Source organism: Oxyura jamaicensis, chromosome 5 (assembly GCF_011077185.1).
Source record: "Oxyura jamaicensis isolate SHBP4307 breed ruddy duck chromosome 5, BPBGC_Ojam_1.0, whole genome shotgun sequence".
Taxonomy (NCBI): domain Eukaryota; kingdom Metazoa; phylum Chordata; class Aves; order Anseriformes; family Anatidae; genus Oxyura; species Oxyura jamaicensis.
In genome coordinates this window covers 11,312,856-11,340,299 of record NC_048897.1, presented here as the reverse complement: position 1 = coordinate 11,340,299, position 27,444 = coordinate 11,312,856, and the positions used below count along the sequence as shown (strand labels likewise).

General features: G+C 39.0%; 1 protein-coding gene across 2 annotated transcripts in view; it reads left to right on the top strand.

Annotated features, from left to right (window-relative positions):
- Positions 1 to 9,467: 9,467 nt before the first annotated feature.
- Positions 9,468 to 27,444, top strand: part of NUBPL (nucleotide binding protein like) — an 89,930-nt gene continuing 71,953 nt past the window's right edge. The window contains exons 1-4 of one of the 2 annotated variants that reach the window (XM_035327740.1): positions 9,468 to 9,625; positions 10,512 to 10,659; positions 16,266 to 16,300; positions 27,006 to 27,096. In XM_035327740.1, the coding sequence (XP_035183631.1) occupies positions 9,542 to 9,625; positions 10,512 to 10,659; positions 16,266 to 16,300; positions 27,006 to 27,096 (358 nt within the window). In that variant the 5' untranslated portion in view covers positions 9,468 to 9,541. The remainder of the gene's footprint in view (positions 9,626 to 10,511; positions 10,660 to 16,265; positions 16,301 to 27,005; positions 27,097 to 27,444) is intronic. The other variant, XM_035327739.1, reaches the window with a different exon arrangement.

Here is a 27,444-nt window from a genome sequence, read left to right as displayed (position 1 = left end):
GGCAGTACGAACCAATTATCACAAAATTCTAGTGGACATGCATTTTTCCTTATCCTTAGTTTTAATGGTCATACATATTTCATGTGCATTTAATGGAATGTTTTATTTTGTGAAGAGAGGGGGCGGTGCTGCGAGCTCTGCCTCTGCTGGTACTCAGGTTTCTCCTGTTTATCAGAGGATGAAATGCTAGAGGTCTTTCAGGACCGAAATGATCTCAAATTGTCTTGTATTCTTCCCTAGGGATGTTTTTTTTGTCAGTAATAACTTTGGTGTTACGTGCCACTTGGCAGGGGCAGTAGCTGACTGGAGCTTTGAAGAGACAAGATGCGTCTTAGAAGTTGTTCCTCTCTCTATGGTGTTTGAAACCCTAATCAAAGGTTTTTCAAGCAGCTATCACATCAACAGAGTGCCCCTAGGTAGTGTCATCTGTCTTGAAGAGAAACTATATAAAGCTGCAGCCTGGTGCTTAGATAGCAAAGATACAAAATAGGTTATATCTTGGTAGAATTGCCTCTTGTGGGAAAGACATAGTTGAAAGGGCACAGGGTGCCAAGAGAAGAATTATATTTAAATGTTCAATTTTATCCATTGTCCAGCGTGGAACTCTCTCTTCGCACATGTACAGAGAGGAGGAAAAAAAAAAAAGAGAAGTAGCAGGGCATGCATAGGGAAAGAAAGAGTACTTACTTAAATCACTCAGAAACATTTAGTAAGGAATCACAGGTGGATGCTTCTACTGCTGTGAATGTTGAGACAGAACTGATGGATTCTGCTGTGACAGCTAGTAACGGTTGGCGTTAGAAGACTCTTTCATCATCACAGATGACCAGGAAAGTGAAATTTGCAAATCAGTGACATGGCAAATCTTCATCACATGAGATACAGAATATAATACAAAATAATTTGTAACATGAGATTAATGTTTAAAGTATATTTGCTTGCTTACCATGATTACCTAAAGGAAGTAGGAATGCTATTAATCGTGGTTTCTTTCTCTACATGTGCCATGCATATTCATTTTCCTGTGATATTTAGCTATTGTACTTTTACCTGTTTGGGTGTCTGCTGCACCAAACATTTGTTTCTGCATGACTGACAGACATTAATTTTAAAAGGACTTCTGTTGGTTCCATTGAAGCAGGACACAGAGCAGTGGGAGTAGCCTACTTACGGTACCATGCGGTCTAATTTTAACACTTTCTACTGGTTAGAAGAAGTACAGTATTTTTTTTTTTTTTTCACAGAACTGAGGTGATCTAATAAGCTACCTGTCCTGAACCTGTGTTGTACAGAGCCAACCCTGGGTTTTAACACAGCCCTCTCAATTCTGGAATTCAGCAGAATATTGTATAGAGCTACCCAACTAGCTCTGAAAGGAGTTGCTGAAAGGTGAGCAGTTTTCTGCTCTGGTTTAGGAATGGTAGAGACTGATCCCTGCGAGCATATTCATGTGTATTTGCACTTGCTCTCCCAGTCCCTGAACTTGGTATCTGGGTTCTGCTTAGCATGAGTGCATGGAAACAACTTGGATGTAGGACAGTTATCGAACCAATGAGCCCTTCCACAGTGGCAGAAACACCTCCAGCAGTGCTGAAGAAATAAGCACCCACCCAGCCATGAAAGGCTAGCTCTACAATCACAGGGCCCAGACCAACTGGGAGGAGTAGAAGTACTGAAAAACAGTCTGCAACTGTGCAGGCCATTAGTTATCGCTGAGCAAGCTCAGTATTTCCACACAGGCCATCTGTGATCAGAATAACTCGGCTTCAGATTTTTGTGCCCCATATGGAAATCCTGGCCACGTAGGTCCTGCAATTTTTATGTCCTGCATTCAGGGCTGGTTCAGTTCAGACCCCAGGTGACTCCAAGTGTTTGTGTTGTGCTCCACGGCCCCTTTATTATTGGTCTACATTATGCTGGATACCACCCTCTAGCTGTGCCATATGAAGGAATTAAAATCTGTTCCCTTGCAAGGTGTTGCTACGTTACCTCTCTTCACCTTATAAATGCTTTTGCAATAGCAATTACTACGAGGGAGGTGCATTTTAATACCATAATACCCCAAATAATGCCATTTCTTTCATTTTCAGTGAGAGTTTGGTGGTAGTTTGAGGACATTCCTATGGGCAAAAATATATGAACATCTTTCAGGAGCTGGAACTTGAATTTTGCATGTTTTCAATGGATGCCATATAAAGAATTACCAGAGTATTGGCATAAAACCTTATGTTATTATTTAAAAAAAAATAGGTGAATTGAGACATGACTCTTTTTACTCCTTTGACAAACACTGTGAAAGGTCATTTATTATTCTTTATGTACCTGAAGGACTCCTTGCCTCCAGTTACTGTTGAGTGTGCTGGCATAATCAGGCTGTGTGTCTTTTTTTTTTTTTTTTTTGCATTTATATGTATGACTTTCAAATGAAACTCTTAACCACAGCTTCAGGCCAAAAGCTTTTTCTCCTTGAGCCACAGCCCCTATCATTTTTTCTCCTCAGGCATACTGATCCTTAGCTAGTCAGGAAAGCATGCACACCAGTGATAGGTCATTAGGAAATTCTCTGAATAACGAACCTCTGAAGTCATCCCCAGTGCTATTTGCCATGCATCATGATAAAAACTGGGAAAGTCTGAGGAGGCACTAATTACATGCTTGGTCTGTCATTTATCAGTTGCTGAAGCTGTTGTTTCCAGAACACAACAGCCTCTTTTTCAGCAGCATCATTCAACAAGATTGCCAAAGCTCAGTAAGCCAAGCAAGGCTGACAAATTTTGGCATTTAATTCTCTTCAGTGGAAAATCATTGCATTACAAAACAAATAGGTATCTCTTTTTGCCATAACATGGCATCACATGAAGATACAGTAACGTTGGTCTACAGGCTTGTCTTAAAATTGTATTTTGGAAACTCATTCCATTGAAAGAGAACAAAAGGCAGAGGTAGTAACTGTACAACTTTCATCTACAATCAGCCTTTCATTTTTAATGGTTTGTCCCAGTTAATGCAATACTGTATATAATCCTTTCATGATTTTAACCAACATAAGTAGCAGGTGATCTTGTTTCCCCTCAGGTCTTGTGGAAAAAAAAAAAGCAGATAAATAATAGAAGACTGTAAATTCTAATGAATATTCCTTGAGTCAAATAAGATAATAGACCATGTGTCAAGAAATAATGTGGCTTCCTGCTATGAATTCCAGTGTGGCTTAACATATTTCAAAGACCTTCCGGTGTCAAGAATTGTTTTTTAATATTTAATTTTCACACTTCCTTAAAGCATAGATTTTTCAATGCATGTTTCTGAACTCATTGGGGGTGAGATGATTTCTTTACTATTTGATACCTCAGAAGCACTGCAATGATGAAAAGGACATTTTTCATATAATCTTTGATTTTTTTAAGCTGCCAAAGGGTCACACTTTCTTTCTTTTACAGTAGATGCTAAATAGCTGCTACAGAGTAGAAGGAAAACACTTTATCTTTAATATTTGATGTTTTAATAGGATGGAAAAAATGGTATTTGGTATAATTTTTTTCTAAAAGAACTTTTAATTTCACAGATAATTTTTGGAACCGCTGGAGGCTTATATGTATATGAATAACAGGGTAAAACAATTACTCTGTAACTTGGGATATTTTAATATCAATTAAAGATATTTAATCTTTCCCTGGATACTCTGTTGCCCATAGGGCAAAAAATAATCGTTTCTTCATACTGACAATCTGAGTGAGATTCATGTCCAGATTAAAGCAACTTCATTTTGGTGCCCACAAATAAATTGTAGTGCAAATATGAGGTGTTTTAGCTCCTGTCACAGAAAAGGCATCTAATACACTCTGAGGCTTAGAGAAGGACTCAGCTCACCTTCAGGTAAATCTCTAGGCTACATCTAGAAGTTCATCAATAGCAGGAAATATCCTCGGACACTGTAATACATCTTTGCTTTTAATGGTTCCTGTCACACTTTTGGCCATGGTTAACTCACTGCTAAAAAAATTTCTTGTCCCAATTTAGCAATTAAGGTTGGCCAGAGCCCATCTTCAAGAGGTCTGTTGCATGATGCCATGCTGCTTTGGACAGTGGGATAATTTTTATAAGATGAACATGGGGTTTCTGTGCTGACTGGCATCAGTGGCAGAGAACAATCCCAGGAACATTCGATTTAGCACTGTAGATGTAGCTACGGTCGTCAGTCAGCTGAAGAGTTCTCTAAATACTGTCAACTACATAAGCAGATGCCTATGCTTAGACAACTATTTCAAATGTCTTCATACCTGTCTTTACAAGTCTTAAACTGAATCTCTCCATTGCTGATTTCAGTAGTTTGGTGAGACTAGCAATACAGATTGTGTCTGGGAGCTCAGAGCTGAAAGCATTTTTACCCCAATCCCCTATGTGGGGATGTGAAAGGGTGCAGAAGTAAAGGGTACAAGTTGCTGAGCCGGGACTGTATCAGCTTTTAAACTGTTGTGTCGCTCTGGATCACTGGGCAATACCTCCCCGTGCAATTTGCCTGTTCTATACAGCGCTGCTGGTACCAGGGAGGCAATTTTGAGGCGCTGATATTTGACGTGTTGAAAGGTAGTAGTATCTGAGGGTCAGAATGGAGTGTGAGGGATATTTGAGACTACTTTTTTACATGAAATCAGAGCTGCTTTGATTATTGTTCTGTACTTCTGATGTGTTTTGCCTATTATGCTTTATCAGTCCTGTCTGTCCAAAATAAGCATGGAGCATGAATGAGGAAAGCCCTTTGGAGAAGGGATTGTGTCTCCCAAGCCATTGGAAATGCACAGGTACCTGATTTTGACTTGATTCTGTCTGGGCTTTGGATACTGTCACAGCACCAGCGTGAAGTAACAGGAAAAATACCAAGGAGAGAGAAAGTGACTTATTATAAAAACGTAATAGAAATCCATATTACATTCTGTTTACCTTGTAAGGCCTTATTTAACTTTTGTCATAAAAAACATTCTGTGCTTTTTGGCAATAATAGCAAAGTTTGAGTTACATAGAGCAGGCTGTCAAAAACTATATTGCTCCCATTCAAGTACAAGCATCTGAAGAGTGAAATACAATTGCTAGTCAGTACATGGCAACATTACAGGAGTTGAAAAGTAAAATAAAACAAAATCCAGCCGAGACCATAGATAAGGTTTAGGCTGACAGAACTTACTACTTCCACTTGGAGTTTGGGCTTTCTCAGCAGCAGCACTGCAGGACGTGGCTTTGCTTCATCTCCCTGATGCATTTTGTCTGTTGCTGCGTGTGTGGGGACGAGGCTGATCTCTTCCCTTAGGGGGAGCAGAGCAAAAAGCCTCGAGTAGCAGCCCTGAAGGTCTGAGAAATCCAGCAAGTTTTGTGCGAAACTGAAAAGTTACTGAATGGGCCAGAAGTTCAAGCACTGTAGCAATTGAATATGGACAGTTGGCGCTGTCCTGATGATGAAAATATCTCAAGCCATTTTGCTCCGAATTGGGCTTGGAGGGTGGTAGCAAGTGCAAAACTGCCTGATCCCTACTGGTATAGGCATGTTTTCATTGGGGTATCCCTTGAAACTAGTTCGGCTGCTTCCCTCACCACTACTAAGAGGATGGTCTAGACATCATTGCTCTGAGTGGCTAAAAATAACATTCAATTTCAAGAATAGATGGGTTAATATCCATTTCTTTTTCTCTCATTCTCTCTAGAATATAGTGCTGAGCCCTCTTATATAAACATTTTTATACTATACATGTGTCTATGTGTATTATTAGCCATTACAGAACCTTTCAAAGTTGGCTGTACTAAAGAAAAAAAAATGTTTTTAATGCTTATATGATAGGCTTTTTATAATAGGATTTTAATTCCCCTGATTATCACAGCAGCCATTGTCTTCGCTGTTCTACTCCTGGTCTAAATTCATCTTGAGTATGGGAGATCAGAAGTAGGTATACAGGATTTCAGATGGGATTTCACCATGTCCAGTTCAACTGAATCAACAGCATCCTCTCTGTAGGAGAAACAGTATTTCTTCAATGTTCTTCAATACAAGAGCAAAGAGGAAAGATGTTCTGTTTCAAAGGTCAGATTGCATAATGTAATTCAAAAGATAGTAGTAGAGGATATTGCTTGATACATTTTGAAAGCAACTCAGATAAATGAAGTCTAAGTACTGTAATGGACATAATGTTAAATGTGTGAAAGGGATGGTGATAACATCTGTAATAACAGACATTTTAGTGGTCTGCTTGCTCTAGCATTGGATCCATATTTAGGTATTACGGGACATTAAAAAAGTAAAATGTTTAGTTTAATATCTAGTAAAACTTCTGATAATTAGCACTAGAAAACTATCATGCAGAATAAATGTGAATATGTACCTAATTAAAATGCCTAAGTAAGGAAAATACAATTATACAACTGACCTTGCTATCCTTTAAATGCCAGTTATCCATGGCTACGGATATGACCGTGACTCAGTAGGTGACAGAACAAGACAGAGATCAGACAGAACAGCTGAAGCCAATGAAACCTCCTTTCTCTAATGGCTTTCGTAAGTCCTAAGTGTGAGCTAATATGCCAAGCACTGAATTCAATAATCATTTAGTGTCAAAACAATTTTGTATTTTCTATCAATAGTTCCTCTATTTCCTGTAATACTGTTATATTTCCTCATTCCAAAGCCTGATTAAATTGGTATTTTAAAGGCTACAGTGCAGTCCTTTAGTGGCAGTAATTAGAAGAATATAAATTAAATTTATTTCTGTGAGAGTTGATTTTTAGACCTTACTTTCGAGATCCATAGGCCAGGAGCTTTCATGATTGATTTACTAGAAAATTGTCTATGTCTGAGTCCATTACAACGAGAGACCTACTTAACTTTGTTGTAGGAAACTGGACCGAGTCCCTCCTCCTCCGTATGCCCTAGGAGCTGGGATGGAAAAGAAATAAAAAATATATTTTGAGAACTGAGAGGAGCTTGCTTCTTGCATACGTTAAACTTCAAAAGTGCTTTGGTTTAGGCTGTATTTTCCTTGGTCTAAGCTTGCTATAAAGGAGAAAATAGGCAAGTTATAAACATGCCTATCTTAACTGTCTATGCAAGGAATGTCAGCTCTGTTCTGCCTAAATAAACCCGCTGTTTGGCTTAGTGTCATTAAAAAATCTGAGGAACTTTTTTTTTTTTTTTTTTTTTTAATTTTGGATAAGTAATAGTAACACGTGAACCCAGAAGATTAGAGATCAGGAACTTTAGATTACATTCATGGACCTGTCTCTGGCTGAGTGCAAAACCATGGAGAAGAATTGCTTTCCTTCACAGATGTGGATTAACGAGAGAAACAAACATTCCAAGAATTAGCTGCTCTGCCTTCACAGTTGTGAAGTGCCTCGTATTTTTACATGTGCTTCAAAACAATGTAAAAAGCATTCTTGGAGCTTACTTAAGGAATGGGTTATCAATTTGCATAAAAAAAAATACTGTGTTTTTCATTTTGTTGAACTATTGAAAAATCCAATATGGAATTTTGGAAAAATACAGAGATTGTCTGTAGTTTCCATAAAGACTCATGTCTGGCAGTAAGATCTTTGTTAATTTTTGGTTGCATTTTCCTGGACTCATAATTTAGCCCTGTATGTGAACTGTAATGGATGATGTCACACAAACAAGGTACACCATTGCTTTCGAGTGTTAAAATTTAAATAGAAAGCCCAAAGCAATTATGGTATTTTGGAGATGCCTTCTTTATTTCAGAGCAAAGTTAATCTCTTTCTCATGGCCATTGCTTCATTTCACATTCAAGATAACCTATTGCCTTATTAGCTCCTGTACTATTGCCAAAGCAGTGCTAAAATAAAAGAAATTATTAAAGATACTGAAAACTGTTCTTTCTTAGATGGCAGTTTGGAAAACTCTTTCAGCTTTCTTTTCACAAAATCAATTTTATTTTGTGCTCGATCAGAGCTTTCAAAATAAAAAAAAATTGTGAGGATTGTTGCAGTTGGTGTTAGAGCTATTCTCAGAACCAAAGGGTATACTATGGGTTTTTTGCTCTTTTTTTTTTCCTTAGTATAGACTTTATAGGGATGGATAGGTAAACTGTATGCCCACCAGTGATCCTGCATTGATGATTTCATTTCTGCGATATGCATAGTATTTTGCACTTTAACACTGCCTCTAACCACTCAAGGTAGGAAAAATAATTATGCATATTTCTTGCAAGGAAAAGGTAACATGGTTTCCCAGGGCAGTGAAGAAAAGGCCCTTGAGGTAGATCTTTAATATACTTTTAGAATTAAGCGGCTCATTGGTTTTCAGTATTCTTTTTGGTTTGGTACTAGGGTGAATTATTGGGAAACAATTTGACCTCTTCAAGTATGTGTGCTAGCTATGCAAAATATGCTCAAATGGTTACAGCACAAATGAAAGGTTGAGTGAAAATCACTTAAAGGATAGCAAAAAATGTATTTTATCATTGTAATTTTTCTCTGCCTGCTGAGCACTGGAAGAAGCCTTTGAAAATGGTGGCTTTTAGTAAAATGCCTGATTAGTGCTTTTAATAATACAAGCCAAAAATAATATTGTATGAGTGATGAAAATTCTGCCCAGTGTGAAAGGGAGGCGGTGTTTATTATAACATTTTAACCTGATGTAAGATCCCCTGATCCATTACATATTACAACACATACCAACAAAGGACACTATCTACCATGTATTTTACCTTTGAGAACTAATGGCCTGAAACTGCCAAGGTCTGAATTACTTCAATACTACCACCTAGATGAATAAGGACAATTCATGGAATCGTTGAGAACAAATTGCATCAAACCCATCACACTTCCTTGTACGGCATGGTTCCGAGCCTTGTAGACAGGAGAGAAGCAGCTGATGCTGCTCATCTTAAAGCTTTAAACAAAACTCCCATGATGTAATGAACAGAAATGTGGCTTTGGTGAAAGCTGTAGGATTGGTGTATGCTGGCTGGAAAACCAAAACACTACGGAGAACAATTAGTGGTGCTTCTGAATTACTATTACAAAGGCAAGTAAGTGGTACTGGTGCTGGCTAAATGTCTATTTGTTCTTTTAACTAATGACACATATGCTTAGCTGCAACATAGGTATTGTATTTGATGATGACGGAAACCATGACGGACCAAGATCTTGGCCAACCGCTTTGGAGATGAAGATAGGACTTGGAAAAACGACTGACAAACTGAAGAAACGCCGTAGGTGCAAAAAGAAAAAAAAACGAATCAAATCCCCCCAAACCCCAACCCCTGCGTGGCGGGCCGCAGCAGCCAGCCGGGGCACCCCGGCTCGGCCCAGCCAGGCCGAGGCGATGTTCCCTTCCTTTCCCTGCCGTCTGTAACCACGGCGGCCTGTCAGCGGGGACCGGCCGGGACCCCCCGAGGGGGCTCATCCTCTCCCGGGGGCTCTGTGAGGAGCCCTCGGGGGGAAGCGGCCATGCCGGGCCGTGCCGGGCGCTGGGGGCGGGCCGAGGCGCGGCGCGACGGCGCCATCTCAGCGCGCCCGGCGGGGAGGCGGCAGCAGCCCCATGGCCGCCGCCTGGTGCCGGGCGCTGCGCGCTGCCCGCGTCCCCTGCCGCGGGGCCAGCGCAGCTTCGTCCTGCGGCTCCGCGGTAAGTGAAGCGGGACCTCCCCGCCCAGCGGCTCAGCTTGGGGAGCGGGCCCGCTGGGGGAGACCCGCCGGGCGCTACCGTGAAGCCCCGGCCGGCGCAAGCTGGGGGCTGCCGCGGCGTGTGGGGGCTCCCGGAGCGAGGGGGGAATACGAGGCGGTGTCCCTCTATCGGAGCACCGGGAGGCAGGCGGGGTGTTGTGGAGCCGCCGGCACAGCCCCAGCTGCGGGAAGCAGTGGATGCTGGCGGTTTTCTGTGCTCCCGGCTGTTCTCCTTTTGTGCTGCCAGCTCTGCTCGCTGTGCCTGCGGTGCTGCCAGGTGAAAGGCTGCTGGGGCCGGCTGCCTCCGTAATGCTGGGTCCCGGCACGGTGGCTCTTGTTGTGACCCGGTGATGAAAATGCAGGTGGCCTCTGGCCACCGGGTGTGCTGGTTGTGGTGGAGTAGCAGCTCGTACAAGCAGGTGTGTGGGTCACGGTTTTGGCTGCAGGGATGTTCAGGGAAAGTCTGATTGCATTGAGGACCTTGAAAATCAAATAATCTGAAGCTCATTTTCAAAAGCCTTCAAATTATTGATTAGGGTTGTGGTTTAGTTTACTGCAAGCCCTGATTATTATTTTCTTAAGGTTTAAAATCAGACGCATTCAACTGTGAACAAAATGCTCTCTGGGGTCATCTTAGAACAGGCCAGGTACTGTCAGGCCAGCCTGGCTGTGAACCAGGCTCCTTCAGGGAGAGTCTGTGTGCAAAAAGTTTTTTGCACCAGTAATGAAATTATCTGGGAGCACAAGTTGGTTCATGCTTGTTAACTTTCTCTGTGAAAACTGCAGGTTTGGTACCACAATAGCAGCACTTTGGTGCATATGTGTGTCCTTGTTTTCTTTTTTATTAGTCCTCAAGCTCCAAGGATGAGGTGCTACAAGACAAACGCGCCCGGATCCTGTCACGAGGGCTGCCAAAGCAAAAGCCCATAGAAGGAGTTAAGCAGGTGCTGGTTGTGGCTTCTGGAAAAGGGGGAGTTGGGAAATCAACAGCAGCAGGTAAGGTTTTTCTTCTTTTTGTGCAGTCTGTTGTGTTTTTATTGTTTTGTAATAGATGTATAAATATTTATATGCTATTTTTTTTAATTGCATTCAGCTGGCAGCAATAAAACCTGACAGATTACAAAGTTTTATTTCAAGGCCTCAAAGAAATGTGCTTTGATACTCTCCCTCTCCCCCCCTACCCCCACCTGGTATTATGTAAGTAACATTTAAGCTTTTTGTTGCAAAGAACATATATTTTTTTTTCCTGACTTTTTTTTTATACTTGTATGCTTTATAACACTTTGCAAGGAGTATTTGGGCAGTTGTGTAATCTTCTAATTAAGTACCACTGACAGCTCTCAACCTCTGTGAAGTCTCGTTGCAACCACTGAAAATCCGTACAGGTACAGAGGTCTTCAATTTAGGAACTGTTCATGCCAAGTGGGTGCCAACTGAGCAGGCAGCTTTGAAATAATGTATTTGGAACAGTGCAGTACTGTCTGGGACAGCCTGCTTTTTTGAGATAAGAGTAAGCTGAGGCGGAGGGGATTACACACAGGTGTAGTGGTACTGTTCCTCCTTCGCTAGCAGATGAGGTGTATCTGCCCAGTGCTCCACTGTGTTGCCATAGACCTCAGGGGATACCAATATGCTAGTATTTAGAAGGTTTCGACATGAGGTCACTGTCCAATCTTCTCAACTCTGTATAAAGACTTTGCATAACGAGAGGTGAAACGGTACTGATAAACCACACAAAGTGATAAGAGCGTGTTGGGTCATCTTGATCTCCTGACTTCTCTCACCCATGCTCTTAGGCTTTGAATTCAAGTTTTTCTAATTGCAGGTTCCTAAGTCATAGAACAAGATGGTACATGGGTTACTAGTACTGTATAAGTTTGCCTGAAATTCATCAAAGATGACAGTGAAGGCAAACATAAAAGATCTCTAAAGTTTTATGAGATCAGGTTGGGACAGAAGAGTCATCCTTCAGTTGCGTGCTGTCTACTTGCACAGTCTTCTGTTCATCTCCATTTGCTGTGAATAACACATTGATGTAATTCTTAATTTCTAATTTTGTAGTTTGTATTTCAGCCCTGCTTGAACAGGGCTGTCTGGCTAAAAAATTCTAGAACATACAAACATGTTAGCAAAACATGTTTGCTAACAAAAAGCAAAAGCAACTGTACTTGAGGGAAACAAAAGTATTGAATATATCTTTTCCTCTACATAGGACACACGCGTATAGTGTCCTATACCTAGGATACATGTGTCTGCGTGTATATAATGTACACATTCCTGTATGAAGACATTCAAAGCAGTCAGTGCTTCCCTTACTTAATGATGTAAGGTTGGTGGTTATTATCTGTTGACGGGTTGTTTCAGGTTAATGAAAATACTGAAGAGCTATTTGTATATCACCAGATTTACAAACGGAACATAATCTGAACAATAGATCATCCCCCTCGCTTCTACAAACAAATGTGCTGATTTAAGTCCCGTTAACTGGTTTCTGCATGTAGCTTGTACCTACGTTTATAATCTCTATTTAATTTGTACATAAAGTACAACACACATAAGAACCTTTAAAGAGCTGAGAGTTCTTATTCATTTGTTTAAAAATAAAGTAGGATTCAACAGGCATTAAATAAGAGAGCTGAAATGTAAATGATTATTCAAACGTTAGCGTATGGAACAACCTATTGTTAATGAATGCATTTATTTATAATACTGAGAAGAAAGAGGAATCTAGAGTTGTCTTTATTAAAATAAGAAAACATTTAATGGTTCAGATGAGCGGTTGAAGATCAAGTAACATGTATGGGAAAAAAGTAATAGAGGCTTGTGGGGAATGTGCTTGGTGACAACTCTGCTGACACAGTTTGAGACCAAGAGTTGAAAAAGGAAGGAGGGTGGTAATTAGAGGTGGTATACACCTCTTAATTCCTAAAGCACCACATAAAGTATCATCAGTCTTATCTGCATCCCCCTGAAACACTGTCAAGGCTGTTAATACTCCTTTCCCCCGATGGGTTTGTATTTCAGTTGTTGAAGATCTCCGTGTCAAGCTGAGCAGATATGTACTAGGGTCAAGTTTGTCAGGGCCATTTTTCAACCCATCATTGCGTTTCTCTTGAGTAATTCTTTTTGCCTGTCACATAGAGCATTTATATTAAGTCCTTTGTTGCTTCTTGCGCTTTTGAAATCAGTGGAGTGTCCGATTAAAAGAAAAAAATGTTTTATAGGAAGAAGTATTTTTCAGTCTGTGTTTAGATGCTTTTGGTTGTTTTGGTAATCTTTGTCCAGTAAGAGGTTTTCTGTTTGCTTGATTCCTGTCTCTTTCCTCTATTTATACTTCCTGTCAAGCTCCCCTCTTTTATCGGTGTTTTGCTAGATTTCCTCAATCCAGCTGAAGCTTCCAATTTCTTTTTCCTCTTCTTTTCTACCCCCTCTTTTTGCATTACTCTAAGTTGGGAGAATTGTAGAAAATTCATCTTGGCATGAGAAGAGTTCAAAGTGTGGGCTTGAAAGAATAGAAGCTTCTTATTTACTGAAACTCGTGTTGTTTTCAACTGTGGAAGTGGGGGAAAAAATGGCTGGAATAAATAAAATAATAATAAAAATAAGATTAAACAGATGATAAAATAAAAACTGTGGAAAATTGATTTTTACAGTTTTTATTTCTTTAAACAGCAGGGTTAACAACTATTGATACTTTATTTTGAACTTCGAGACATACCCAGCAAAGGCTGGTGGGATGAGATTTTTCATTATTGTTCAGGAGAACTAATAAAGCCAACACATGGCCAAATGTGTCCTAGTAATTTCTTTTTTCCTCTTGTATGTTTTTATTCTGCAGGCAGGATATACTGTTGTTGAAACTCACCTGTTAAAGGTACAGGTCAAAATCCCCATCTGTTTATCTGAGCAATGTTGATGCAAATCTGTGCTTTCACAAGGGGAGTTGATAATATTTGTTGTCTCTTGCAGGACCAACATCATATTTTCTGGTAATGGACCTTCTTTCCAAGTTAAGATATTCTGGAAACTGGGGAGACCTAACTATTTCCAAGTTAACTTTGAGAAAGAGTTCATCTCTGTTATCTGTTACTGATGATGTAGCTTAACTGTGCCACAAATGCAGATGCACTCAGTTGGCTCTTTTATGGGTGTTGTTAGCTTAGTATTGAGTGAATTCAACGGTGCTGTTCCTATGGCCAGTTGGGGCTTGGAAGTTTAAGAAGTCCAAACTAATAAACCATCCTAGGCTTGCACTGACATCAAGAAGGCTAACTCAGAATCTCCTTATGTGTCATTCTTGATACTGGTTGGCTTATTTAACATGGACAAAGACTGTTTGCATTGTGCTATGAAGTTTTGGGGTGGTGGGAGGAAGTACTGGACTTCTTGAATGCTCTACTGTCTTGCAGTCCTGATTACATTGGGACTTAATTGTGAGGGCCCATGTGAATGTTTAGGGTTGGGTTAGGGTCCTATGCTGCATCTCTAAACCCTCTTGGAACTGATGGTAATACAAAGACAACCGAACGCAATAATCTGCTAGGATTCAAAAGAGTATCTTGTGTCCAGCCAGATATCCATCTAATAAACTCAGACTTTCCCACTATATTATTTTCACTGTCTTCCTTCTTTTCCTTTAGTAGTCAAATATCCTTTAGTGAAGAAGCATTGTGGATCACACTTTAATTTTTGCACATGGTAATTGTATGGGAAGAAGGTGGACATATAAAGCTGAGGTTTTGGCTGAGATAATTTTTTTCATACTGGCTGGTATGGTGCTGTGTTGTGGATTTAGGAGAAAAATAATTCTAACGACACATGATGGTTTAGTTGTTGCAGAGCAGCACTCACACAGAGCCAAGGACTTGCCAGCCTCTCAACAGTACCGCCAAGGCAGTGGGGGGGCTGGGAGTGCACCAGGCGCTGGTAGGGGACAGAGCCAGGACAGCTGACCCAGACTAGCTGCAGGGATGTCCCATGCCTTACGGCCTCGTGATGAGCAATAAAAGTGGGGGAGTTGGCTGAGGGAACTGCAGCTTCTTGGGGTTTGGCTGGACATCTTTTGGCAGGTGGTGAGCAGTTGCACTGTGCATCACTTGTTTTATATATATATATATTATTACTATTATTTATTTTCCCTTCATATTTTGTCCTATTAAACTGTCTTTATCTCATCCCTAGAGTTTTACCTTTTCCCCCGTTTCTGTCCCCCATCCCACTCAGTTCGATGCTTAGCTGCCTGCTGGGTTAAACAATAACAAAAGCCATAGACATATAAAGACACTATGTGGAGTAACTCACTGCTTCCTTTGTGCCTCTTCAAACATGAGTTGCAGTTCAGTTATTTATTTAGTCATTGGCTTGCGTCTTTGTCGTCTTAGCTGTGATTTGTAGATCGGTCTCCAAGTTTCAGAAGATTAATTCTCTCTGCTTGGTTCAGGGGATAGTTAACCAAGCATCTGCGTAGATAGCAAACTGAAGAATAAAATCCATATTGCTTTATCAGTTTAGGAGTGAACAGAGTATGTGTGTGCCTTGCGGAGAGCTGTATAATCTTCCTTGTTAAACTCCTCACTTTTTTGCTTAAAGGAATTTACCACGTTCCATACTACATTCTTTAAGCTGGGAATGTCTCCGCAGTACCCTCATACTCTTCTAGTAGAAGAGGCTGGCTGCAGCTTATCTTTCTTAAAATGCTCTGTCATCTGAGATACAGCAATGTGTAAAGAAGGCAAAAAATTTTATCTGAGAAAGTTTTTTTTTTTTTTTTTTTTTTAAAAAAAAAACATGTTACTGTTTGGAGTATAATGCCTACTATTTGGTTACATTGAAGTTCATAGAAGATTTTCCAAGGTAGTTGAAGCTGGTGAACCATTAAAAGGTGCTATTTCTTCCATGTGCTTTCTAGTTATGGGAGGGAAATATTGATAGAAATGCTTTAAATGGAGCTGTAGACAAACTGTTGGATTTGTTAATTGCTTCATCCTTTTACTCTTTTTCTTTAGTGTTACAGGTGCTTTCAGGGTAGATGAGACTTGGTTTTCTGACATACAAATTGAGCAAAAGCATACATTGCACCTTCTTCGAGAAAATTTCCATTTTAATATATCATGAGAAATTGAAAGAAGGGTATGTGCATATTTCTGGTCACAGTAGTTTAATAGTTTAGGTTAATGCTTATCTCCTCTGTATTTTTAAAAAAGTTAGCTAACCTCACCGTGGTCTCTAGTTATGTTAGAATCATTTTATTTTTATGGTAGTGTCTAGTTGCAAGAGTTAACAGTGATTTTTCTTAATGTTATCATTTGGCAAAATGCTTAGATTATAATTTAATCCCAGTGTCCTGTAGAAATTTTGAGTTTGTAGGTTTTTGCAGGTTAGCGTGAGGTTGCTAGCAAGCCTGGATTGATGTGAGTGCTGCTGCCACTTAAACTAGTAATACTGCAGAGGTGCAAAAACTAAAAATCAAGATGATGAATGTGATTATTAAGCAAGTGTGATTTATCTTTGTTTTCTCTTGTTAGAAACCATAACATTCTCAATATTTAGAAAGTAAATTCTCTTGCACTTAATCTTTTTTTCTCTTTTTTTTTTTCTTGCAGTAAATATAGCCCTTGCCCTAGCAGCAAATGATTCGGTAGGTGAACATCTAATTATCTGTCTTAATGCTAAACAAATGTGTAAGTCATAAATAGAATGGTTACTGCTGGGGGCAGTCACATATGTTAAAGTATTTATTTCTGGCAGTTCATTCTTTATTTGTTTTTATGGACTTTTGAGTTTATGTAAATTTGTTTATATTGTGTCAACACGATGAATGACTCTGCTCTCATGATGCTTTGCATTGGGTTTGGCTGTGCACTTTCCACTGTGTCTCTCTGATTTCGACCGCAATTCTGCAAGGATGCGTAGACGTACTAGAGGATGTTTGTGCAGGTTGGAGATGCATAATAAATAATTAAATTCTATCACTTCAGAGCACTGACTTGGAAAAAATATGAGTAACTGTTGGGTGGTATCCAAAGCATTATTTGTAGCTGTGCAGATTTACTTTTCCAGGAGAAATTAATGTATAAAAATACTTTATATTTGAAGGGCTAAGGGGGAGGAGAAGGAGCTGTATATCTTCCCTGAGGCTTAGAAATCCATTTTTTCTGTAACAAAATACATTTCCCAATTTGGTATTGCAAAACTCAAAATGTTAATTGTACTCTAAATAAACAGTGGGACCTTTTTAATTTAAACAAACAAGGGGTTTTCGTTACGTTCACCGGGTGCTTCCATTGTACACATTGCCATATAAGTAAACTCAGAAGCAAGTTTGTTCTTGATTTCCCGTGGAAGGGTGTATGAAACGACTTCAGTACTCGTGAAGTGTGAGTCCCCAAACAGCTAGTAAATACAAAATAGAAGTGTAACCTTTAGAAGAGTACTCCACAAAGGTTTTCAGTGAAGCTTTTAATGGATGATGAAAGTTCAGATTTATTGATAATCTTACGCAGGGCCCAAGAAAGATAAGTGAGGAAACATCTTGTTCAGATGAGATATTACTATCAAGGAATACATAATAAGCAAGGCTTTGGAATCCCCTCACAGTCAACTTTAATGGGGAGTTATTTGGTGGAATTCTCAAATGACACTTGGAAGATACTTCATAGTTGATGTTGTGTAACATAGAAAACATTTGTGAAGTGGTATAAAACAAGGTATTCTCAAGTACTTTGACCTGGTAAATGTAGCATCCTTTTCTTCTTGTGTTTTAAAAGATGAGTAAAATAAAACAGGTAGGAGTGAAGTTTGCATGCATTCTGAACACTTCTTGTAGGAATTCGTAAAAGAATTTTTTTTAAATTTCCATAAAATCAATCATACTTGATAAGAAGTGTTAAAGCTGTTATATGAAATGTGTGCTGTTTGTAATGGCAACTGGTCTTGATATTTCACAGTTTTTAATTCTGTGTTTTAAATAGGCTGCTGGAGTAATTTGATTTTGGAGAAAAATCTGTCATCTTGAAAAGCAAAACTGCTTGAATGGTTCCTTCTAATTAACTTAAAACATGGCATTTGCTGTAATACTTTTCCAAAATAAATGTGATCCTGCGAGCAGTTCTGTGCTGTGGCATGATCATTGAGTAGCTCCATGGAAACAAGGTCAACTAATTGCACATAACTGTCGGTACCGGCTAAGATACTTGTAAAGCATGTAAATAAGAGACCATAGCCAAATAATTGAAGAGGTTGTTACTGGAGTTATTTGGCAAATCGGGGACTGAGAAACAATTATAAATGAAATTGAGCCAAGAAAGTTAAGTAAATACAAAATGCGCTAGTCACTTGTGATGTTAAGATTACATGGTGGTGTGAAATTGGAGGCCAGAGTCTGGTGGATGTTAATCAATGAAAAGCAGCTGAAAGTGCTGTGGCTTGCATGAACTGATGGCTGCAATCTAACAAGGTGCTGCTCCTCATTTGTTCTTCATCGATGTAGTTAAGAAATGCAAAACATGAAAATAAGTTGAAGTGAAGAAACTCAGTTCTTGTTTGTTCATGCATTGATATCTTTTTTATATAAAATGATGGCATACATCACATCTGTGTTCAACCTTTGGGCTTGAATTTGCTGGTGTTTTCATTTGTGTGCACCCATTGATTTCAATTCACTAGTTTTGTGAGTTTAAATTGTGAGATCAGTATCTCTGGGACCCTGATCCAAACTGGGATTGTTCATTGCTCTCAGCTGTAGGGATCCCAGTAATGTTCAGTTTTGTTATAGTAGAATAAGTAAGGAGGTTGTTTTGCAGAGTTCACTGGTGCCTCCTGCTGAAGTTTATAGTGAATTTCTTTGACCTCAGATATGCAGCAGTGGCCTCTTCATTTTACTGTTAATAACTAATGATTGTGCATTGCCTTCCTGTGGTTTTCTTTCCCTTTATTACTGTCCTAAGTTCACCTGTTTCTTAGGAGATGGTAATGAGTGTGGTAGTAGATCAGGGCTTCAGCAGCAGCCTCCTGCAACTTCATTACAGTGCTTATGTCTCTTATAAGCAAAATACAGATTTATAGAAACTGATACTTGAGCGTGATATATCGTTTAAAGCAAGAGAAGAAAGGACTCGAGCAGAAAGGTCACCATGACAATAAAGGTTTGTGCTTTGATACTTTAATTAAATACAGCCTTTTTCTGTTACAAATTCAATGTTTATAACTAGATTTTCAAAGGAAGTAGGATATTGGACCTAAATGACTTCAAAAATACGCCATCTGATCTTTCAAGTGTTATTCTTCTAAGATTATACAGGTCACAGACTACTGAGAACAACTGTTTCTGGGGAGGGAGATCTGTGGAAGATGCTTTCAGAGGAGATTGGATTAGAGTAGATTCTTACTGCTTTTAGTAACAGCTTTGACACCGCATTGTTGTTTGATAGTGTCATAAGCTGGAAACAGATTAACAATCAAAGCATGAAGGAATTCCTTGTCTTCTTGATAAAAGAAAGCTTCCTTCCATTGTCTCTTGAAAGTCTGCTTTATACAGCTATAAAAAAAAAAAGAAGGAACCACTGTTTCTATAAATAAGTAGCTGATTTTTTTTTTTTAACGTGGAAGCTTTTTCAGCTATTACAATGGTAGTCCAAAGTATTAAGGAGTTGACGGAGCCTTGGACGTTGTCATTGGCTCAGTGTTTGTTGGCAGAGCCAGGATTAGAATTCAGGAGTTGGAGTCCTGCATGCTGGTGCTCAGGCTTCTTGGCACATTTTTACCTGCATGGTTTCAGAGTAAATAACTCTGAGACAGAATTTCATTTAGATACCTAGATACCATGTCCAAGTAGTGTGTGTTGGGGATTTTTTTTTTTTTTTCCTTTCTGATGCAAGGCCAGGAAGACGAGCAGGGTAGCCTCATATCCCATTCTGGATTGTTAGACTTTGGTGCCCTGGGTTACCTGTTGTGGATGGATTGGTTAAGATTTGTGTAAACTCTTGTGCCTGTACCAAGATCTATAAATCATACAGTTTTCTTTTTATGTTAAGAAATAACTTAAGTTTTGCTCTTGTGTCCTATTTTTAATTTTAATTGCTTGCTTAGTTTGGTGGCAGATTTTTTCATTCTTTTGATGTACCAGCAGCCATTTGCGCTCCCGTAGGAGCACTTGAGAAGAATTTTTCGGTTTTGTGCCAGGACAAATCACATTCAGACTAGAATGAGTATTTATGAAGGCTGCCTGGCCAGAGACGATTTATTATAGTAGAAACAAGTTGAATTAATAGATGCCAGCAATAATAGGATAGAGATTGCTTGTTTATGAACAGAGTATTTTAGTGAGCAAACACCAGCTGTGCATGACTAAGGATGGCACAAATCCAGTTGGGAGGCTGCATGCTTGTGCTGTCACTGCGAGGCAAGCTCCCTTGTCAGATTTCTTCTGACTCTCTTTTTCTTTCCAAGAAGATGTATGTTTTTCACTATAGGATGAAATGATTTTTGTGTTGTGAAGGACAGAGCAGCAAGCAGTAAAACCACATGGAACAGATCAGCAGGTAAGCGTAAGCAAATGGCTTCTGCCCAGAGCAGTCAGGGCAGGTGATGAGCGGCGAGCATCGCTGTTATGCCTTGTAGCCCAGCCCCAGGTCACGGGGACCGGTTTAGGAACAAAATGTGGAGTGCCCCTGGGCTTCTTTCACATGCGGCCATTAGGCCATTCATTACTTGTGGCTCTGAGGGAGAGGCCTGCGATGGCCCTGGATCCCGCCGACTGCTGAGGAACATGGCGGGGTGGCTGGCGCGTGAGCGCGGTTGGGTGGCGGCCTGGGCTGAGGGCGGTGAGGCGGGGGCTTCAAACTAACGTGTGGCTGTGAAGGAGGGTCTTTGTGGGAGTTGCTACCGGGATAATAAGGTGATGTCAAAACACTAATCAAACAACGCACATTGATTTCGAAGTGGCTCAAAAACAGGGAGGGGGAGCAAGTCTAGAATTTAGAGAATAATGGGCTCCATCACTGAGTAATTGCAGCTGGAAGGAAAGTTTTTGAGCTGTTTTGTCTTCCTCCTATGCACCCTTCCAAATTGTTAGTGTTTGGTTTCTAGGCAGCCTTTGGTGCTTAGAGAATCGGAAGGCTTTAATTGCTATGGATAGGTCTTGAGGGTAATGTCTTAATGCTGAAAAGTGCCAATAAAGGTGGAGATGCCAGTGAGCATTGATTGGGGTTATCTGGTAATGACAGCTCAGCTGCTGGATCAGCTGAGAAAATGGGAGAATAAAACTTGAAACATCTGACCGTTTTCAAATTAAAAAATGAGTAGAAGTTGTCTTAGACATGCGCCTCTTAAAATATTTCATTTTAATCAAATTACTGTGTTTAATTTGAGGGGCGAAAAAATCTTTTGAAGAATACATATCACAAGGTGGAGTGTGTTTACCATAGCCACTTGGCATGCTGTGAATGCAGGGAGGCACTTCTCGGGGATGTGGTAGAGTTTGGGACACTGTTGTGCATTTTTATCCCTTATTTTAAAAATGGTGCTTTGTGAAGGTGTGTTTTTTTTTCTTCTTTCTTTTTTTTTTTTTTTTTTTTTTTTCTCTCCCAGTCAGATATATGATGCGTAAGGCCAAACAAAGTTGAATTACTGGTACCTGATGATTGAGAAATCTGACTAGGAGCTACTGCAAGCTGTTGTAGAAAAAAAAAATGCCAGAGAAGTTCTGTAGCTGACAGGAAGTTAGAAGATCTTCATATGAAGGAAAAAGGGCTTTTAAACCAGCAGAAGAATGGGTATTTAAAGCAAGTTTGCATTTCTGGGACAGATAGTGACAAAATTGTAGTTGGACTTTATTGGCTTTAATCCAATTTACAGCTAGGCGCATAAGTAGTGTTCAGCTGAAAGAGCTGGAGAATTAGGGATTAAAAGATGGCTATTCAATGTGTCAGTATGTCAAATGGTGAATCCAGGGCCTATCCTGGTTTTAAGTTCCCTTTTGTCCTATATGCTGCTGCTTGCAGTTTGGGATTAGCTTTAATTCTATAACCACATTAGAAGGGTAAATTGAGAGTCACTGGTTGAGGATTAAGAACACCAGCTTTAAAAATAGCTGGCACCATCGCTTAGCAAAGCTGGAGTTGTTTGAAATGGGCTGCCGCTGCTGAATGTTGGGACTGCTGTGGGTGCACGGAATCGTTCCCACGCAGTACGGCCGCAGCTCATTAACCTGTGTCTCCATCCCTTCCAGGATGAACACCAGGGAGTTCTGGTGGTCTGCAGGGTTTACTTCAAAGTAAAGTATTATCATCCACTCAAATCCAGTGGGGATGCATGTGCTTTACCAAGTATGGAAAAAAATCTCGGAACAGATGAGCAAAAGTGAAATTAATGCTGTTTAAGAGTCTCTGGATGTTTAGCAGTAATGTAGGCTATGTTGATTAACAGCTATTTATAGCAGATCTTTGTGAGCTGATCTTTTTCCCCTTCATTGGCATAAAGTCTTTTATCAGGCTTGTTCCTCAATAAAGCAGTTGGTGACTTTGAAGAAATCAATGCATATCACTAGATTCTCCTCTGAACACAGAATTATGTGTGGAGGCCTCATCTGTGATGCATGAATGGAACTGATTGCATTTGGTTTAAAAAAAAAAAATCTGTTCCTGGAAAATGTAATTGATTTCATAGTTCATATTACCTGAAATACTTAAAAACAAACAAAACCTCCTACATAAATGAAGAATATGAGAGTAAGTAACTCTTCAGTGTAAGCTAAAATAGTTTATAGGAGGAGGGATACAAATCAGTTTGTCATCAGCATGTACCTACATCTGTGCAAAGACCATGTATAGTGGAAGTCACCTGCCGAAGAGAACAAACATAACAGCAATTGAGTAATTTTGTATCTGCCTACAGAAAAGCAAAGGAGGCAAAATTTACTTTGCAAAGAGCTTCTTATAGCATTATATAGAGGGGCTATGTTCTAATGCGGCCTTCAGCAACTGTCTTTTTTTCTGGCCCTACATGATTTAACCCAACAATGTCCAGAGCTTTAAACCAGTTTACTTAGGATACAACAGTACTGCAAATCTCTGTCACTCACAAGGCAGTGTCCAAGTCCAAAGGCTAAGTTGAATTTCAATTATGTTGGCAATCTTGCTGGGGACAAGAAGCAAACTGAAAGACTCTTTTTAATACAGGTAAAATACGCCTATAAATTATGTTCTGCACAGTATGAAGCTGTAAGACTTTAATCTCTCAGTGATATATGCAAGAATATCTTTATCTATTGATGGAGCAGTTAGCTTTCTTTTAAATACAGAATCTATGCCTACAGACTGAACACCTTGTTTTCATTTCTTAGCGTAGATAAAACAAGTTTCTAAATTAGAACAAAAACTTCAGAAAACTTGAACTGGGGTAAGAAATGCAGTCATTGTATATATCTTCTGCTGAATATTTGTCAGAAATCTTCAGGGAGGTCTAATTGGGAAAATGAGTATCTTGTTGGGAAGATTAATGTCAGTGAAGTAAATATGCTGACGTAGTCAATTATGTAAAACTAGAAGATGAAGGTGAGTTGTAGTTCTTTACCACAGTCCTTTACTGTATTTCATTTTTTGCTGTCTTGAGCTGACCCATGATCTGATGAGACCTGAAATATTGGTGCCAGCTTTCATGAAAGAACAAATTCTAGCAGTATTTAGCCTATGCTAGAGACACTGAACTAGAAAAGAAAAAAAAAACCCTTAGAAGTACTGATAAGAAGTACTGAACTGTATCTGAACATCTGTCAGTGTTTAAATATACTTTTTGCTCAATATACCAAGAGATTAGTTTTGTGTTTGCATGTGGCAAGAAAAAATACAGATTTTTAAATGTTGTGTTCTCACTGGCTGATGTAATATTTGTATGTATGTTACTCAGTATGAAGAGTTTCTATAATTCTGCCTGTGTTAGTTCAGTATATTTTTTTCTAAGTAGCTTGCCATATGTCAGAGACTTAAAGTGCATGATTAAAACATATGGGAATGGTTACATTGTCGGTTTTATCTTCAGAGCTTAAACTGTTTTAAATGTGCAGGTAGGTAACAAAAAATGGAGCTCTCTAGGAGGTGTTTTCTGAAATGTGGTAAACTTAAAGATTGAGTCAGCCTTTCTCCACAGCTGGGCAGGTGGGAGGAAATGGGCAGTGGTGAACTTGAGAACAGCAGTTCTCAACGTGGTTATGGCTATGCCAGCTGGAGAGGGGGAATGTTACTTGTTAACAGAGCAGGACAGAAATACTTGTATAAGCAGAAAATAGAGCTGTAAGAAGAAAATGGTGAAGACGTAATACCTGCCTCCTTTTCAAGTCATGCATTTAAACTTCAGTCAGCATGGGAAGTAGTTTGTATTGGTAGTTCAATTGGCAGTTTCATGTGGTAGCATCCAGCTGTATACCAAAGTCCCTTGGGAAACTAAAAACATTGTGTAAATGCTGGAAGAGATGATGTGGACCTGTCTTAGAAGAGTCCTCACTAGCTGCCAATGCTTTTCTGAGATAATTAAACCTGGAAAAAAGGGGTGATATTAGTATTCTAGCGATACTTATGTGGTGCAGATGAAGTGATGTTTGAGGGAAGCAAAACTCAAAACCTTAGCTTATTAGGCCAATGCTTTGTTCTAAGCTGTTACTTCTAGATGATGTGAACTTTTTTTATGTAACATGTGGGATTGCTCAGTGAGGAAAAACCTACCATAGGCTATCTTTAGTGATGGTCTGCAAGTGATTTAAAGAAGAGTTTCCAGAAGAACTTTCTTCTGTCAGCCTGTGGAAAGCACCCTGCTCGCAGGAACACTCATGCCTGCATTAACATGAGTTGTAGAAACTGGAGAATCCGTGAATTCCTCTTCTTTGAAGATGACAGTTTTGTTGAACTATATCCAAGAACAAAAGTAGTATATCTCAGAGACAGGCATCTCGCCTGCTTTTGAGGAAGTGCGTAGACTTTTTTTGTTTTCTTTAGAACTGTCAGGTTTGCTTTGTTAAGTTGAAACAAGGTCAGCTTTGTAATTTGGCATAGTAGCAGTATTTGCAAAATTCTCCTAGGTAATTGAGGGATTTTTTTTTTTCCCAGTGTGGGTGTGTTTATTTTGAATTTCAGGAAATTTGGTACATTAGTAGACAGACGTGATATCTGTCCTGCAGACTCCCAAGAATAAATAGCTGCTGGTGGTGAAGGTCTGCCTATGCACAGGAGGTCACAAAGTCAATCTACTCAGTTTGGTTTTTCCTAAATCTTCATTCCCTTCAGGCTGAAGACAGAATTGTAGTGAGAAGTAAGGCTGTTGCAGGTAGTCAGTGGGTATTCATGATCTTTGTTAGGGTTGGAGGGGAACCCTCAAAAAGTTGAAGGAAAGAATGTCAGTCAGGTTTAAAACACTATGTAGGTTTTTCTGCAAATATTTACTTTAATTTGAGATGTAATTAGGTGGCACAGCCCTTAGATGATGTTTTGATGGGTTCGATTAGCTGCTGACAAAGATAAAGGGACTGAGTCATGAATCTTTGTAATCTTTTAAAATATGCATTTTGTACAAGAACAAAGAAGCACTAATATTCTTTTTGATGTCTTTGAAATCTAACCTAAAATGGGTCTTTTCAGTCTTTTTAAAATTGCAGCTTTCATACAGTAGGCAGGAGGTAGAATAATTTGTCAAAGTAATTCCTGCACTTTGTTGTAATAGCTTTCACAGAATGTTATCAAGTAAGAAGCATTAAAAATCTATATGAAATAATCAATTTAATTATGTATGCTTTGATCTGTTTAATAAAAAATGTATATTGAATAACTAAACCCAAATTATTATTTATTTTTTTTCTGGTGAAATCTTATTTTTTAAAAAATACATTATAGACTACAGTAAAGTATTTTTTACTTCTCAGCTGTAAAACTGAAGTTGCATTTGACTTATATTAGGTAAATCTGAGACATTGAATTGGTCAGCTGTTAAGGGTGTCTTAAGGGTTTACCATCAACTGTTTAAATAAAAGATAAGTAGCAAACCCCTGCTAAATCACATTATTTCTTTTGTAGTAAATAGGGTCAGATTTGCTTCTCAGGTGTCTGCTTGTATGAGATAGTTAATTGAAATTTAGATCTATTTAGTAGTAGGGGCCAGAACTAGTTTTTTAATCCAGGTGAATTTTTGCTTTAAAGAACAAACTGATGCAGAGGAACATACTTGTTTAGACATCCTCTTCAAGGGTAAGCATGCTGTGGACCTGCATTAAAAACCTCTTAAAGCTCTTCTAACCACATGCTCATTAGTTATTACTGAGCCTTTATCTTTCTCTCCGTCTTTCCCATCCAAGTCACGATAACAAAAGGGCTTAATGTGATACTGAATTATGAAATCTTTATTCCAAAAAATGGAGCACACGCTTTGAAACATTAATAGTTAAAGTGTGACTCAGCATTGTTGGAAAAGCTCCCATTGCCTTATTAACCTTTCAAACAAGCCCTTAAACATACTTGCTTGCAATTATGCAAAATGTTGAATACAGTTAACTTTTTATATTTGAGAAGCTTGATGTTCAGCTCTTAAGAGCTTGTTCTTTATTACTTAGTTTACAGAACTTGGTAATTGGTAGCTTGTCTTGCCATCTGTAGGAAAAATATTTTAATTTTCACCAAATATGTGTGCATGTACTTTTTTAAAAAAAACATAGATATGAATCTTGAAAGTCTAGACTGCATAGCTGAAATAACTTCTGTTTGAAGCTTATTGCATAGTGTACCATATGTAGTTAAATAAACCCATATTTTTAGCATTCCTTTGTGTAAATGCATTTGATTAAAGTGTTATACCTGCTTATTGCCTTCATAGACTTGCATTTTGATATTTTGATACCTGCCAAAGGTTACTATGGCCTCTTAAAAGAAAGATAAAAATACATTTTAGTGTTTTCACATTCCTGTTACAGTCATTAATTTTATTCCAATCTCAGTATATATTTACGAACATTGATCTTTTTTTTAATGTTATTTGATACCCTTAAAAACCTGTTATTTCTCTGTAAAGGTATATTGAATAGAGAGAATGTTGCTTATAGTGTTCCTTAATACATGGTCTGTGGTCTTCATGGTAAGTCAGAAAATGTGTGCAAGTGAGGATTTGAGAATCTAGATTTTGTGACCTCTGGTAAAATATGTAGAGACACTATCTTTCATGCATCAATTGCGAATGAGACAGAAAGGAGATGGTGATAACTTACGTCTGAAGTCAGGATAGTATTTTTATTTCTGTGGGCAGTTTTAAGGTTTTGCTTATGAAGGAAGAAAGACATATTGACAAACACTTTTTCTTTGTTCCTTATACAGACAAAAGAAGTTGGTTTGCTTGATGCAGACATATACGGGCCTTCAATTCCAAAGATGATGAACCTTAAGGGAAACCCAGAATTAACACCAAGTAAGCGTGAATTTTTTCTTTTTGCTTTCTTGTTCAGGAATGAGCATAGATGTGCTCCCTTGGTGTGGCACAGAAGGGTGCAAACTGAAGATGAAAATGTAGTGTATTCATTTTTAAAATTTTTGTTAGTGAGATTCCTTTCAAAGCAGTTTGTGCAGCTAAGAGCATACTTGTGGTCTGTGTTCATGTTGGTCCACAGGCTTTGAGATTTTCATGTCTTATTACTGAAAAGACTGGAAAAGGTAACCAGGAAAGAAAGGATATTGTCAGTAGGTTTAGACTTGCAGACAATGGGATTCTGATTCCATTGTAGAACACATTTTGGTTTTGTTTTGTTGTGTTGGAACA